The 15640-nt window shown below is 44.1% G+C and overlaps 1 protein-coding gene across 2 annotated transcripts in view; it reads right to left on the bottom strand.

Annotated features, from left to right (window-relative positions):
* LOC110979089 (uncharacterized) overlaps positions 1-15640 on the bottom strand; it is a 78053-nt gene that overhangs the window by 18473 nt on the left and 43940 nt on the right. For both annotated transcript variants that reach the window (XM_022234611.2, XM_022234612.2), the window contains 7 exons: positions 13465-13576; positions 10046-10134; positions 5849-6003; positions 5536-5661; positions 5043-5279; positions 3364-3485; positions 562-891 (listed from right to left, as the gene is read on the bottom strand). In XM_022234611.2, coding sequence (XP_022090303.2) covers positions 562-891; positions 3364-3485; positions 5043-5279; positions 5536-5661; positions 5849-6003; positions 10046-10134; positions 13465-13576 — 1171 coding nt within the window. The remainder of the gene's footprint in view (positions 1-561; positions 892-3363; positions 3486-5042; positions 5280-5535; positions 5662-5848; positions 6004-10045; positions 10135-13464; positions 13577-15640) is intronic.

The raw sequence follows: 15640 nt of genomic DNA on the forward strand, positions 1-15640 counted from the left end.
TCTTTGGTTCCAACTACTGTTCAAAATTAAGTCAAAGGGGAAAAACGCTTGAAACTTACAGGCAACAATCATCATTCCTAATAATGATGACCACACTCAGTGACAAACAGATCCACACCTACAGGCCTCATGCGCATGACATCACATTAAAGGGTATTTCTTTTTCTGGGATACACTTAAGTAAAGATTTTTGTGCATGCATAGTAATTATCAAAATAACAAAAAAAGACCTCTGAGACACCAACAGTGCACAACCTATATTCAGTATTTGTCACAAGATCTACAAGAACCATTTTAAAGTGATTGGAGCAGAGTTATAAATAGGTTCTGACAAATCAGAAATGAATCTTGCATTAGAATTTTAAAAAGCCCTCCTACGATTCGGAATGTTGCAAGATTTATATCCCTAATTGACCTATGATATTCCGATGTCATGCCTTATTTACATGTTCACATGACGCCATCTGTCAAGTCCCCACAGGGAAGCGCACATGTGAAAAAAGTATGACATTGTTATATTTCTGGTTTATTAGATGGGTTAGTTTGTTAACAAATACATACTTTTCTCTGGGACTAAGACTGCGACTCCTCTCCTTGTGCTGTTGCTCTTTTCTCTCCCGCTGGTGATACCCGTATTCTCGCAACTCCCTCTCGTAGGAGTCTTCGCCGTCGAAGCCCCCGGCCCCGTTGTTCTCCACCGACCCCCGCTCAATGGCGCCACCCCGGTAGAACTCACCACTCCCCGGCTGACTGTTGAAGAAGCGCTGGTCGTCGGTGCTGCTGCCACCGCTGTAGAGCCCCAGGGAACTGTGGTAGTTGCCAGGGGAGGCGTGGTTGCTCTGCGACCGGATGCGACGGGACTGGGAGTTACGTGCTGTGCTGTGGTATTCACTGCACCAAAAAAACGTCAAAGGGAAAACATTCATAAATTCTATGCTGTAAACAAATGTGATCTGGTCTATGAAAATGAGTCATGAGGCCACTTTTTTGTGTCTCAGAAATTTGTTCAGTTTGTTGGAGAAACAGCAAGGAAAGCTCTTTGTTTTAATCACTTAGTCTGGTATCCTGATAATAAGTGAGATGGTTGGGGGCAAAAATGTTCAGGGTTTCTGCCGACTTCAATAGCACAAGACTCTTTACAAGACCTGCAACTTAAAAGTGGCTCTGGCAACTCGGGACTCATTTCACAGAACAGTTCTCTAATTTGTTAACAATGATTTCTACTAAACGAATTCACCGTTCACAGTGCTTTTCAGTCTTGGAATTGTATGCCCATAAACAGAAAATGTGCGTGGATCTAGTATTTATAAAAGACGATGGAGGTTCATCATATAGAACAAGGTGAATCTAAACAAAAAGAGCTGAGAAAGACACTAGGCTGAACTTGGAACAACAACAAACTACACAAGCATACTGTCTTTGTCAAATGCTCAACATTTTCTGGTAGACATGTTGACTTTTTAACCCCTTGACGTCAGGACTTTTTTCTGAAAGCCAGCTCCGAGAATTCCAGCCTCGCTTAACCATGAAGGCCACCTGCCAAACTGCAAATTATCGGTTTGTGGACCTGCGTCCTCAGCACGCTTTGATTTACACGGTGAAAAGGCTCATTGTTCGGTGGAATGTGGCCCTACTCAAGCTTCCACATTCCCGTAGCCTCTTTTCAGAGCGGTGACTATTGTGAAGCTGGTGATTATGATGCAAATTCGGCCCCTTCATTTCTTGGCAACACACAAAGGCCAATCACCATATATACAAGCGCCAGGGTATGCCTTCTTTCACCGTGTTCGCTCGAGCGTGGGCCGGTTACCGGTTCCCGGTGAGAAGGGGATAAAGGACTTCTTTATATAACAGGCATCCTAGGCAGCATGATGAGCACCTGACAGGTAACTGACGGAAGATAAGTGATACTGGAAGGAAGCTGTTAATGATCCCTGACGACATCCCCCCCAAGTCTTGCAGCAGCTACGAAGGTGATGAGATTTGCCCATTCTCCTTTGCATCATTTGAAGTCTATCTCCGAGGGAACATTTGACACAGAGATTTGGGCAGGAGTGGGTGTCCAGTGAAAGATGCACGACATTTGTTCCTGCAGCTGGTTTGATGGGAGGTCACGCTAGGCAGGTGGTAGAAACGCCCAAATTCTGACTTGGGTAAGTCATTCCAAGTTGGGCACGTGGACAAAGATTCATGGAGTCATATTATTTTGGCAAGATTGTCTATTATCATTTGTGCAAGCCAAGATTGACGGGGGTGATGTCACTGCTACTTCCTGCCTATAAACGGTCATGACTCACAACTCTGCAGGGAAAAAGGTAACCACGTATATAGAACCGCAGAGCTACTCTTTCGAACTCCCAAGCCCGCAGGCAATCCAGTGTGCTACTTCCAATACATCTTCTCGCTTTCATCCAGCTCCTTACACTGTGCTGAGCCACGGTATCTCCCTGTCAGCAGGTGTGCCCTGACCCACAAACCAAACAAACACACCCATGGCCTACTCCACGGGGAACCGGCAAGCTGTAACTGTAAACACTCCCTGGAAAACAAGTGAATGAGTGGTTCGCACCTCCGATGTTGAACTCCTGGCATTCCCAAAGGGGTTGAAGGCATGTTCAACATCAGAGCCACAGACAGCGCCATCACATCATTCTCTGTTGAACCTGAAGTGTTCCAGAACCAAAAACACCTCAGCAAAGACTAACAAGACAAGCGGCTGCTCCACTGAAGATGTGGCCGGGGGAATGCAGAAGGTTACCCTGAGTCAAACTACAATCCACAAGTTCAGCATCTACGTTGATATTTGCAGATGAGTTTAAATCCCCACGTGGGTTTGTTGAACAGCATTTTGATGTATGCGTATCAGTTTACTTCCTTTTTAGATGGCTTATGGTGGGTGATCAAGTCATCCACTTGTCTGCCAACACTGCCAACAATCCCCAGGGACGAATCAACAAGTTTTTCTCCTCATGTTTTGATTTATCCAAATCAATGCATCCACAACACTTGATTACACTAAATACATGCATCCATACAGAAGACTATCCTTTGGGCCCAGCGGTTCTTTAGCAGCACTACGCAACAAGACTTCATCCCGATGTCCATTCCTGGGCCTTCACAACGATCTATTTCCCCAAGGCAACTGGTGTAAATCCTCCAGAACAGACCCCATTGGTTGAACTTGTAGGCCACAAATGGGTACGTATCCACATGTAGCAGACTCCTCTAAAACTCCTCTCGTGCAAGCATACAGGTTGATCCAAGCCATATTTACCACTGGTGCAGCGACCAAATCTGTGATCTACTGAAAACACAACTGACACTTCTTAGAACTTTATCTCCGACATCCAGTTAGATCCTTACCTCGGTGATTCCCTGAAACTGCGGTCATTGGGAGAGCCGTCTCTACTATGGTAGGGGAGCTGACCCGACTTGTCCAGCCGAGTAAAGAAGTGATTTTGGCATTCTCTGCTGGCAAAGTCGACCTGCACCAAAAAAAAGAGGGGGACAAATGAATTATAATCTCTGCTTTGGGTTGAAATCGGAATTAATGGTAACATGGTAAATTACTCGATGTAAATACAAACACCATACTCGCTGTACTTCAACAAACCTGGGGTGTCAAGGCATGTGAAAAGTAACGGTTCTTGAACTGTCTTAAATCTGTGAAATACTGCAGTTCTTTAGATCTTGACATTAGGGGTGGCATGGATCTGCACCCCACATCTAAAGCAAAGACATACCTATCGCTCACAGAGGTCACAGTTATTTCAAGGCCTTCCTTCGGAACATATGAACATAAGGTTTTGTCCATAAGTCATGCAAGGATTTAAGTGACCAATAAAGTCATTTCCTGAAAATCATCGATGTGAATTTGCAAAAGCCTACTAATTTACGACAACTAATTGTTACCATTTCCACTTATTGCTTTCTTCCCCCTTGACGAATAATTTATTACATAGGCCAACACTGTAGTTGCAGATAGTGCATTTGGCTTGGCCACTGTTATTAAGCTTGCGCATGAAGTCCAACAGAAAGTATCCATCCTGGTCCTTTTCCTCAAGCCACGTCCATTTAACCTTATTCTTGATTCCCTTGTCAATTTCTTTAATATCCGCTGTCTGGTCAATTTCCATGTTGATCAAAAATTTCTATCCCAACACGGTCACCTGTCACTGAAAACTTCCCACACACATGGAAAATACATCGCCACTGATGTGCGATTTATCAGCAGTTCGAATACGGTCGCAGTGTTCCAATCGCCTGGTAACTCATGTTCACGAGTTGTGAACTGGAGGTGGAATTTTCTTCTGAAGTTCACAACCTCATCCCTAGGATGTTAAGGAATACACGCTCATCACTATCAGTACTATAAGAGTTTCGAGATGAAGTAAGCCCTTGGGATGAGGTTGCAACTAGACAGGACTTGCACAGTGGTCATGAAAGGCCTGTGCATGTGCATATTGGTGAGTAGCATCTAGACTGCTACCCAATTGTGGACTCGGAGTTATTCAAAGCGAACACGGTAAACACAACATGATTGGAACGCACACTTGGCAGCCTACGCACAGTCGCGGTGTTGCGCTGCCATATTTGCTAGCTGTGAAGAGGGCACAGGTCTTACACTAGCTTGCGATTGCAAACTCACAAACAAAAATATCCGATTTAAAGGGAAATATCACGTACAGATCAAAGTGGAAACTGACCATTTTTTATTTTTTAATTTTGTTTTCCTGGCAACTGTTTGTCATTTCCGGAAAACAAGTTATTTTTAACAGCATTTCCAGAAATCTGGAAATTTCAGGCAATCTTACAACTGTAGTTGAGGCTGAGGCTGAAATAAACACATGCATCAATGAAAGCCACTGGCTAGTGGACGTATCCACTTCCTCATAGACTTTTCTATGTGAGGCTACATCTTAAAGTAGTAGCTGCGGCTATGACAGCCACTGGCTGTCTCACAGTGGACTTCATGACTCTGACTAGCAACCAGATCCAAAAGTGTTCAGGCAAAAAAAAAAAAAAAGAGAGTGACCCCTGACCTTGGGCCTGCGTCCGGAGATGCGCGTATTCTTCATGTCCTGCATGGCCTTCTGGGCATGCTCAATGTTGTAGAAGAAGATGAGCGCGGTGCCGGTGCGCTGGTCCAGGCTGATGCGGGAGATGGCGTGGGGGCCGTAGCGCATGGTGAAGAAGCGGCGCAGGTAGCTCTCGGTGGTGTTGGTGGCCAGGTTGTCAAGCCAAAGGCAGTTGGTGGCCATGCTCTTGCCAAAGCCCAGCTAAAGGGGGGGTGGGTGGTAGTAGGGAGTGAGGATGGTCAAAATTATGTCAGAAACAACTGAAGAAAGAAAAACACATTTGCATTAAACTCATGGCTATCCCATGTTGAAATGCTTGCTCAAATCTTAAATACAAATACTCTGTATGCAATGTGCCATCTTCAATTGTTCCTTTTAGTTTCAGGACAAACTCAAACACTTTGAGGTTCCCTTTCTCCAAGAATGCCTAAAGTTCCAATCAGACCAAAAAAGGTACCTTGACTTTATTTTTGCCAACAATTTCTCCGTCCAGCTTCCTCCTGGCCCTGACCACACTGTCAATGTCCGAGAACTGCAGGAAGGCAAACGGCTGCGCTCCTTGTGGCTTCTTGATCTCAATGTCCTGAAGTGAGGAAGTACAAAGCTTGAGAACCTCTACACAACATTTTGGTGAACTTGTGAAGTCTCTCCCACAAGGCCGATCATAGAGTTGGGGTCCTGTACCGAGTCCAGTACACTAGACCTTATCCCCTTTGACTACTTCAACACTCAGAGATGTGTAACACTCTGTACAAAGAGTCGCTACTCACCACGATGTCACCAAACTTCTGGAAAGCATCCTTCAACTCCTCCCGTGTGATGGTGCGGTCCAGGTTGCCCACGAAGAGCGTCCTCGTCGCTCGCGGATGGAACTCATCCAGCTCCTTCTCGTAGTACCGGACGTCACTGTCGTCCACCCCAATGTCTAAACCAAGAAGATCAATACATTGACTTTAAAACTTCAAAGACAGGAATGCATGTTCTTTGATACAAGCTTAACTGTGCTCACATGAATCCGAGGACATAAAAAGTGGCCATCCAACATGTGATGCCTTACTGTGCATGTACACGTCCTCACTCATATGTGCAATAGTACACTGGGCATATGAGGACATGTACACACCTATACACATGTACATGTAACAACCAAATGCTTTCAGTTTTGGCTGTTTTGAAAGTCTAAACTAGATTTTGGCCTTCATCCAGGAAGCCCCCAACCGAGGCACGTGTTTTGTCTTCCTGAGACAAGCTAACAAAACAGAAAGATTCCAGAAACGGGAAATCACACATGATATCAGCTATGCATCGTTTGAGAGAGAATGTTTAGATGAATTAAAGAACAGTTTGGGATTTAGAACACGAATGATCAGCCGCACTTTCCCAGTGTATCATTTGCTGCTGATCCACCCCGACTGCAAACACGCCATTACGGTAACACGCCGCCTTGAGGGGAAAAAATGCAGGGGTTATCTCGACAATAACATCTGCACTGAACAATGAAGGCAAGCCTCCAGATACTGCAGAAAAGTGCCTCAGAATGTGAGACGCCAATACCTCGGACCGTGACCCCCTCCTCAACAAAAAATGTGAAGAATCAAAACCACAATTAAAACCACCAAGTCACTCGGACTACCTACATCCGATATCCCAGTACGGCGGCACATGAATGACTACCGAGGGGAAAAATTCTCACACAGTGCAGATACACTTGGTATTCTTCATCTAATGACTCAAAGCCTTTGCCCCAAAAGTCCGGTCTTGAAAGGTTTTTTCCTCTTGGGATTTTTCCCTCGCCAATTCCACATATATTAAAGTCAATAGATTCTAAATCAAAAGTCTTGAATATGAAAATACAGCACAACTTGTTGACAAAAATTAGCATTCATCGACAATCTTTTTCCCTGATGGAAAAGGTTCTTCCCGCCCACACTTTGTCTCCTCGTCTCCAATCCAAATTATTTGGCAAAAGTTGTTGATAATTGCTGATGGTGATATTTTTAAAACAGCATGATTCTTAGCAACCTATTAAAATGATAATTCAAAATTCATAAAGCACACTTCCCTCTACGATCCCTCTGAATGTCCGGATGCAGAGAAACATAAACCTCAACGGGGAAAAGCCAGCACGCAATGACACATTTACAGTTCCCATGTAAGAAGTACAAGATATTCAGTGTGTCAAAAATTTCATCCATATCAACTTTAGAGGGCACGCGTATTATCCGTGGCATTTCCTCATTGGGTACTTCTTTGTATTTCAAAGATGGATTTGCACCGGGGAGATGTAAATTAATTTTGGATTTTTGCCCTGCCCGACGTGTATTTGACACTGTACACTCAGTGTATGCCCCCAAAGGCTTGTGAAAAAAGCGTTCTCGGGTGGGACTCGAACCCACGACCTCCTGCTTACTAGCGCAGACGTGGATACTTCTTGTTCCTGTTCACTTGCTATTTTCTGTAGGAACGGTAACAGTGCAACAACGGGTGGGCCAGTCAATCTACCTGAACTTCCCTCTGGCTGAAATGGTATTTGCTTACGCATTCAATCTTCCACGCATCGTCTGGTTACGGTGGGTTACCCGCATAAATTTACATTAACAGCAAGGCCATGCCAAATGAAGCTTAGGCTAGTACTGATAAACAGACTTCTCAATTACTGGGAAAGTCACACTGCAGATGACCTTTAAGAGAGGCCGACTGGCAGCATTATTCAGTTTCTGCACGCTGCATGGGTCGGCCAGAGTCGAATAGTTTAGCAATTACATATGCGCAGGCAACGGGCCAAACTGTCACTTTCTCTATAAAGGGTGCATTCCATTTTTGTTTGACTTCTTTTCTGGGGGGGGACCACAATCCTGTGAAAATCTAATGGTTTGAATTATTCATTGTCCCTTGTGTGAATTTTCAATTCAAAGAACGATCTCCCTTGGGGTATAACAGGATTTGCAACACATCCCCTGTGATTTGAGTTGACTTTTTAGTAGCGTGAATATTAACATAATTTTGCATTTGTAAAGTTGACTGCACCATAAATCCATGCAAATGGCTGCTGCAATGCCAGAATTGCAAGACTGAACGAGCTAACAGCAGCGCGCTGCTGTTGACTGCATGTGAAACAGGGTCATAGTTAATTTCAAAAAAATTAACAAATACACCACTTTAACTGCTTACACGTAGATGAAGTGAGATGTACTGGTACGGTTTTGAACGCAATAATGCTGGTTAAACTCAAAAATTTGTGGCCTCCACATGCACTGTACATTACTAATGGCATTTTCTTCATGGGAAAATCATTTAGCAGGTCGCCCAGAGAGTATGTCTCCTGCTAGACCGTGCCAGCACTTGGACTATTTTGAGGATGTTTTTCTTGGTATTTCCACTGTGGAGTGCCAACCGGGGCAGTTGGGGGGTTAACACCAAATATGGTCGCGGGGGACCTGCAGCTTTTGTACCGGAGAGAAATCTACGGTACACATTACGCAGTTGGGCCATCTGGCGGAGAACTGCACCCAGTCAGTACCTGGGTAATTTTAGATTCAAACCGAATGACACATGGTGGATGCTTGTGTGACCGAGGTCAACACAAGGGGAGTGTTCCAAATTACCAGTGAGTACAGATCTGACCCCGTTAAAGCAGAACGGTGGGGGAAGACTGGGTACATCAGGCCCATGGTAATGCTGAAGGGGACACAGTGCTGGCATGATTGCATATCTGATTCTCTCCCGCCATTCCAACGCATAATAGAGCGGCTTCTCCAGTTTCTTAATAGGGCATTTTTTTTCCCCAATAAACTTTATTTTGTACATGTGGTCAAGATTTCTGAAAGCACATATGAGGCATACACTGCGCCGTGATTTTGACGAGAATACATTCAACTTTGTTCTTGTTTCCAAAGCAGGTACATCTGCAGCTGATACAATGACATACGAAGGAAACTTAATATGATTGAGATGTCTTCCGTATGGTGTCATCTTACGTGTCAGCATTTCTTTGATTTTCATTGAAAGCTGAAGAAATGCACGCATGCACATGTACACCTGTTTTTTTTTATTTTTTCCCTGCTTTTCAATTAAGAATGGCAGACTGTATACACAAAAACCCTGATACCGGTATACATATGTACAAAAGAAAGTGGCTTAACTACTTCAATATTTCACCATGGCTACCAACGTCAAAGAGCAAAGTGCAGCACACAGAACCAGTGTGCTCGATAGCAATTTCAAAGACGGTCCCGTAAAATTTTGTCTTAAATTACCTCCTTCTGTTTTTAACCCTCTGGCAAAGGCCAAGGGTCCCCCTCCCCTCTTCTCTTCCCCAAGGACAAAGGAAGATCAGAGGGAAGTACTCCATTAGGTCCCATGGATGTACCAGAAAAGGAACAGGCAGAGGAACCCGGCTGGCCATGGCTGGACTTTGAAACATTAACAGGGGGACCCCGTAGGGAATTGGTAGTGAATATAGCCCAACAGGATGTGCACTGGCTTTGGGGGAGGTTGAGGCCTGAAGTTTTTGATGATTGTATGACCCAGACTTTTCATCTCTGACGGGGTCTTGGCTGACTCAGGGTGATCAGGGCCTTAAGCTTATAGCCCACAAGTAACAGGTTATGACCCCCCCTAAAAATGGAGCTTTGGCAGAGTTGACAAACAGACAAGCCTGACTTTGATGGAAGACAAGCGCTTCAGTTCCCAGACACCGGGAGTGTCTGGACGGCTGGTAACACATGCATCAACTGGAAATGCAAGAAGACCCAAACTGCTGGCTTCCGCAGATGTACCCTGAAGTTTCAGCCAGAGTTTTAATAATCCTAATGTTTTAATTTGAGAACCATAGACCAGCCAGCACATGCAGGCAGATCAGATGCTACATTAAACCTTGGCTCTGTGTCAACAACAAACAGCAACAAATGCATAAATGCGCAAACCAGCAGGGCATTCTATGTGGCTGGGATAAACGTGTATCTCACCTGGTCCATCCCAGATCGATAGTTTCATTTCACAGCCAAAGAAGAGTTTGCCCTTGGAGGCTGCCAGAGCCTTCTCCATGTCTTCCGTTCTGCAAAATGACCAACAGGAGGGGAAAAAAAATAAAGTTGAAAACAGGACTCTAGACTGGTATCTTCACCAGACTTCACACTCTGACTTAAAAAGAGAAACTGAAACTGGTGATGACACAAACAGGCTTCAAAGGTGACGTTACTGTGACCAATGTCTTTGTTTCACTCAGTGTACCTAACTCTTTCAATTCCAACATACAAATACACAAGATTACTACCACACCACAAATTTCTTTTCATACCCGTTCCAACTCAAATTTTGGGGTTTTTTTTCCCTTCTCCAATTAAGGCAATAGAGAAACCCACACCAAAACTTGCAATTTCCCACATCTTCATGAATGATGTCTCATCTCCATTGAGAAATCCTCAAAAACTTGACAACTGGTGAATTTTGGTTTGAGAACATTTGAGGTCTCCACAACTACTTTCTAAACGGGCTTCTTTTCTGAACAAAGCCTGATCTCGCCAATATCTCCCAAAACAGTTTGCGTCCAGAACTGTCTGTGACAGTTTGCCGTCATGACAAACAATCTCTGTACATTAAGAGACCATAGAGGCATGCTCTTCAATCACATTAGTATGACATTTGATTTGAAAAATAAATGGGTCAAAACCAGTTTCTGAGAGCACTAAACAAAAAAATTGAAAAACGGACAGTACAAGTGGGGTCGATACATCGGTGGGAATTCAGCATTCGGCATGGTATGCAGTCTGGCTGGCATTTAGCGTTGCATGCTTCACCGCTCCAAAGCCAATGCGCTTCATTTTTTATCGTTTCGCCACCGTTCCCCCACAAAAGAATATATGCAACTGGGGCAAGGTTATTAATTCGTGCAGAACGATACAAACAAGTGATGGGGACCGCTGTCCAGGGTAGCGGTGGATGGGAGGGGGGGGTGTTACAAGGGGCAGACGGTTCGGTTTGATTCAATTACGTCAGCCCACGTATCCCATCAACCACTCTCATTGCGGCATTTTCAAGACGGACTTGGGTTGTCAGGGAGAGTTTGGGGGAGGAATTGGATGGGAGAGAAACAGAGTGACGAGCAGAGAAAATGGGCACAGGATTGAAATCCATTTGAGTGGTAATGGTGTCAGCAGACTGCGTTTTTTGGTTTTGTTTTGTCACGAACAGGGTCAAGAAACGTTTAGCGAGAGGAATCTGGGGCAAGGCATTTATCAAACTTCACCTGTATTTTCTCTGCAGAGACAAGTGCATCTGAAAGGGACTGAGAGGTCTATTTTTCACGTGACGTAACACGAAAGGCAAAGGAGTGTCAGGAAGCATACCATGTCTGTGGAGGCACATGCATTTTGGAATCTGTGTATTTCTATTGACAATGTCACGTAAGGTAAACTGTTGAGACACTTCGCAGGTGCGAGTGTTTCCGTGCGCATCTGTGGAAGATCGTCAAAAATCATCTTCAATTTGTCGGCTCCACTTTGGAACTGAAAGAAACAGCTTCATTTCTTCTACAACGCTCCACATTTATGGATTTGGTAACAGATTTTTTGGCATCATTCTAGCCTCTAATGAGACACTGGTGAACAAAAGTATTCCAAAGGCACATCACCTGAAACTGGGAAATAACTTGAATAGACAGATTTAACAACTGATAGAGTTGGGTATCCTGTATACCATGCGGTACTGGGGCAGTGAGTGTGCAATATTTAGGGGAGTGCAGTTTAAAGAAATTAATCGGTAATTACCACGTAAAATGTTCAGGCGGCTCATCGTGCGCGCACCAACAAGCAAGCAAAATTTTGTTACTTCATCCCTTTGTCCTTGAGTGAAAACCGGGTGAACTTGTGCTGCAGAAAAACCTAGGATTTTTGTTTCGTTTGGGGCTTTTGTTTATGGTTTGCCGTTTTCTTCTTTCTTCATTTTAGCTGAGCAGTGATGCACTACAGGAAACCCACTCCCCCCCTTTTTTCCCCCATGCAGCCAATTAGCAGGGCAGAATAAGACTGAAATAAGCCAAGACGGATGGCATGACGTACGGGGCCCATTCTGCAGGAGAGGCACGCACTGGGCATTATAATGAGGGAGCTGACGCACGGAGTTTCAGGCCACAGTCTCCTGCCCAGAAACTCAATTAGTATTCCCCCGTTTTGAAGGGGCAGGCCGAGAGGGTCGATTGGTAGATAAAAAGCAGGCAGGATGTGTTTGTTTAGCACAGCAGAGAGGGGACCGGATTTCGCGTATTTAGATCTCAGTTCTGAACTTGATCCAAGGATGACAGCAAGCCATACATTGTCATGTACATTGGACACATTGCATAGGAAGTTTCACAGTTTATGTGAATTCATCGTGACCAAGGCATCAGAACAATATGTGTCAACTGGTGCTAAAACTCTAAAAGCACAACATGAATAGAATGCATGTGCCATCGACTTCTGGGTCATCCTGATGCTTCATTTCAAGGCAATGGTATTTGCTTACTGTTTAGAAATATATCAAATATCAGTCTTGTGTGATAAGCAATTTTGTGGGTTAGATGCAGATTGTATTTATGGCAGACACTACGGTGTACGTTTTAGACGCAACAGACATCTGTCGAGTACATGTACATGTAGGTATGGAAGTAGACAGATGTCCACAGAATGTACAACATGGGGGGGGAGCAACTTTTAAAGTTGGGGATTTTTTCCCTAATCTGGTTCAGGAAACCCAGTTCAGACTTCATTCAAGGTTTCCTGTGAAAGCCTGTGACAATGGCTGGCAATGTGTGAACCTTCCTAGATCTGAGACCCTCTGAGCTGAGGTAACGGAAGGTGGAGTTGCTCCCTTACAGTAATTGACAATGTGTTCTGGGTGCCTGGCAAGACCAGTGCTGTTTTCAGCGACATGAACGTTTAAATGCATGTACCTACATGTGCGTCTGATTCTCCATCCATTCAGACCTCTTTTCAATCCGCATAAAAAATATTATATGGAACTGTGCTACTCGACTCGGACAAGAAAACTTGCAGTCCAACAAAGTTCGGGTAGCTTTTAGGACACTTCATACTTTAACACAATTTTGTGTTTGCATTCACTTTTGTACTTGGCAAGAGAGCGAATGCAAACACAAAATTGTGATGTCAGCTCAAATATTCATGGTGCAAATTTACAAAAGTCTAACCCATTTCAACTCGAAATATTTTTTCACAATAGATGTTTCATGACATCAGATTCCCCAAGCTTTCATATTTACCTGAAGCACTAACCTTTAGGGTAACAAAATAATATAGTGCAATACAGGCATTCTATGTCTTGTTAGTATTTATGACATAACTTGTGTTCATTCTTCATTGAACATAATTCGATGGGGGAGGGGGGACTTTACCTCTTGAAAAACACGATGCCTGCTCTGTCGTCACCCGTGCCATGGACTGTTACCGCGGTGACCTGGCCGTACTTCTTGAACTCGTGAAACAAACCATCCTTGATGCTTGTGTCTATCAAGACCAGGGTACAAAACATTTTTTTTCGTATCAAAAGTTGTACTTCACAGCGTCAAGAGCCAATCCAATTTCATTTCAATGCTAACATGCTGCACTCTTACCACAGTGCAGATGGGGAACACAAGCGTTTACTTAATCATGGTCCACTCGCACCTTGACAACTCTCAGGGTTGGACATGTGTCAAACCTAGGGATTTTTTCCCTCTCCATCCCTTTTCGCCTTACTGAACTTCACAACAATGATCAGAGCAATGAACTCTTCAGTTTGAATGGTTCGAAATTTGTGATTCAAATTGGGAATTATCTAATTTGGATTGATCAGATCCTGACAAGGGTTACATGCAGTTCCGATGTCAAGCGGGATGCTTCCTATGTATTTCAATTTCGAACACATTCAAAATATCTCATGTCTTTCCCCTTAAAAGCTCCAATGCACGAATTTTAGGCAGAAAAAGGATCCACAAAGATCATAATCTCAGAAAGGGTTTGACAATTTTTAGCCATAGTCCCTTCTCAAAAATGCTGTGTGAACACATCATTCCCAATTAGGCTGGAGAAGTCTGACCACTGGCAGCAACCCAAGGGGACACCTTGGGCAGGGATTCAGTAGTCCAGTTGAACCATGGTTGGACTGGCACAGATACGAACACTGGGAAAAAGGGCTCTTCTGGACTGCACGTGTTTAATTAAAAAGTCCCCTCCAGCTGACACCGGGCCAATGGAAAACACCTGTGACCAACCAACCAACAAGGTGGCATGTATGGCCAAAAGTGGCGTCAGACTTTTAACACTTGGTCAAATACAGTGGCTGGTGTCAGTTGGCTGGAATAGTTGGGACAACATACACTGGAAGTTTTGGCTCAGCTACTAGACAACAAAAGGAAGCCTACTGGAAGGGAACATGTGACTAACCAAATCCAGCAAAATGAAGCCCAAAGACTCGTTTTCAATAAAGGTTTTCTCGTGGAATAGAACAGACATTATATGGAGCTCTTTGATTTGATTGATGCAGGTGGCATTCCAGTTCATTAATATGAGGAAGAAAGACGTAATGAACTCTTAAATTCACAGTGATTGGCATTGATTTCCAATGAGCGACATTTGTTTAGGCTCTAGACTTCAAAGGAGCCTCTACCGATATTAGGCTCATGCCAATGGGCTGGGTCACACATGCGTGCCAACGAATTTCCGTCAAAGGAATTGAAGATCTGCGAGCTGAGACTACAGACCGAATTGAGTAAAAAAAAAAAAGAACCTTCCAATCTCCCGCTTTCAAAAAATAAAAAGACCACGAGTGTAAATGTACAACAGGCTATGAGACCAAGACATCGAAGTGAATTCGCCGTATCAGTAAATAGCTCATGTTGAGTATTCTAAAGTGAACCCCCCCCGGGCCATCATCCTTCGATTCATCCCTAAGTAATTTTCCATTTCTTTACAAGAACAGCAACTCCCAGTCACGTGACACAGCCTCTGTTAGCCATCTACGCTGTGCACGTAATGGTACAATACACGTTTGCAACGCGTTGGCCAATCACAATGCGCAAAATCTGTCGACCCAATGTGCACTTGGAGAGGGTCAACAAATTTTGAGCGCTGTGATTGGCCGACGCATTGCAAACTCTGGGTGGCGCACTATTGTGAATCGCCCTTATTTTTATCACTGTCGGCTTGTGTGTATGACGAAAAAATAATACGGGAGGGTTCCCCCTTTATAAAAACCACCCAAGGGAAGCCCTTCCCTCTCTTCCAAGCATACACACATTCACCAATTGTGACAGAAAATACCACAAGACCCATTTCCTGGATGTCAAACGCAGGAATATTTCTGTGACGTTGCCGCTTTGCTCGAAAAGATCCATTCAAAGCAATTTGATATGTATCCTGAGCCCAAGTGGAAGACGGTACTGATGACAGCTAGTAAAATGATTGTGGCGGGTATCAACCAGTGGATTTAGGGAAGACTTCCGTAAAGGTTGAGGCTTGAACTGAACCGACACTGGCTCAAGCACTGCCAAGACGGATGGACAACTTTTACATGTGTATCTTCCAGGCAAC

Source organism: Acanthaster planci, linkage group LG16 (assembly GCF_054643075.1).
Source record: "Acanthaster planci isolate LZ-2023a linkage group LG16, COTS_SCS, whole genome shotgun sequence".
NCBI lineage: Eukaryota > Metazoa > Echinodermata > Asteroidea > Valvatida > Acanthasteridae > Acanthaster > Acanthaster planci.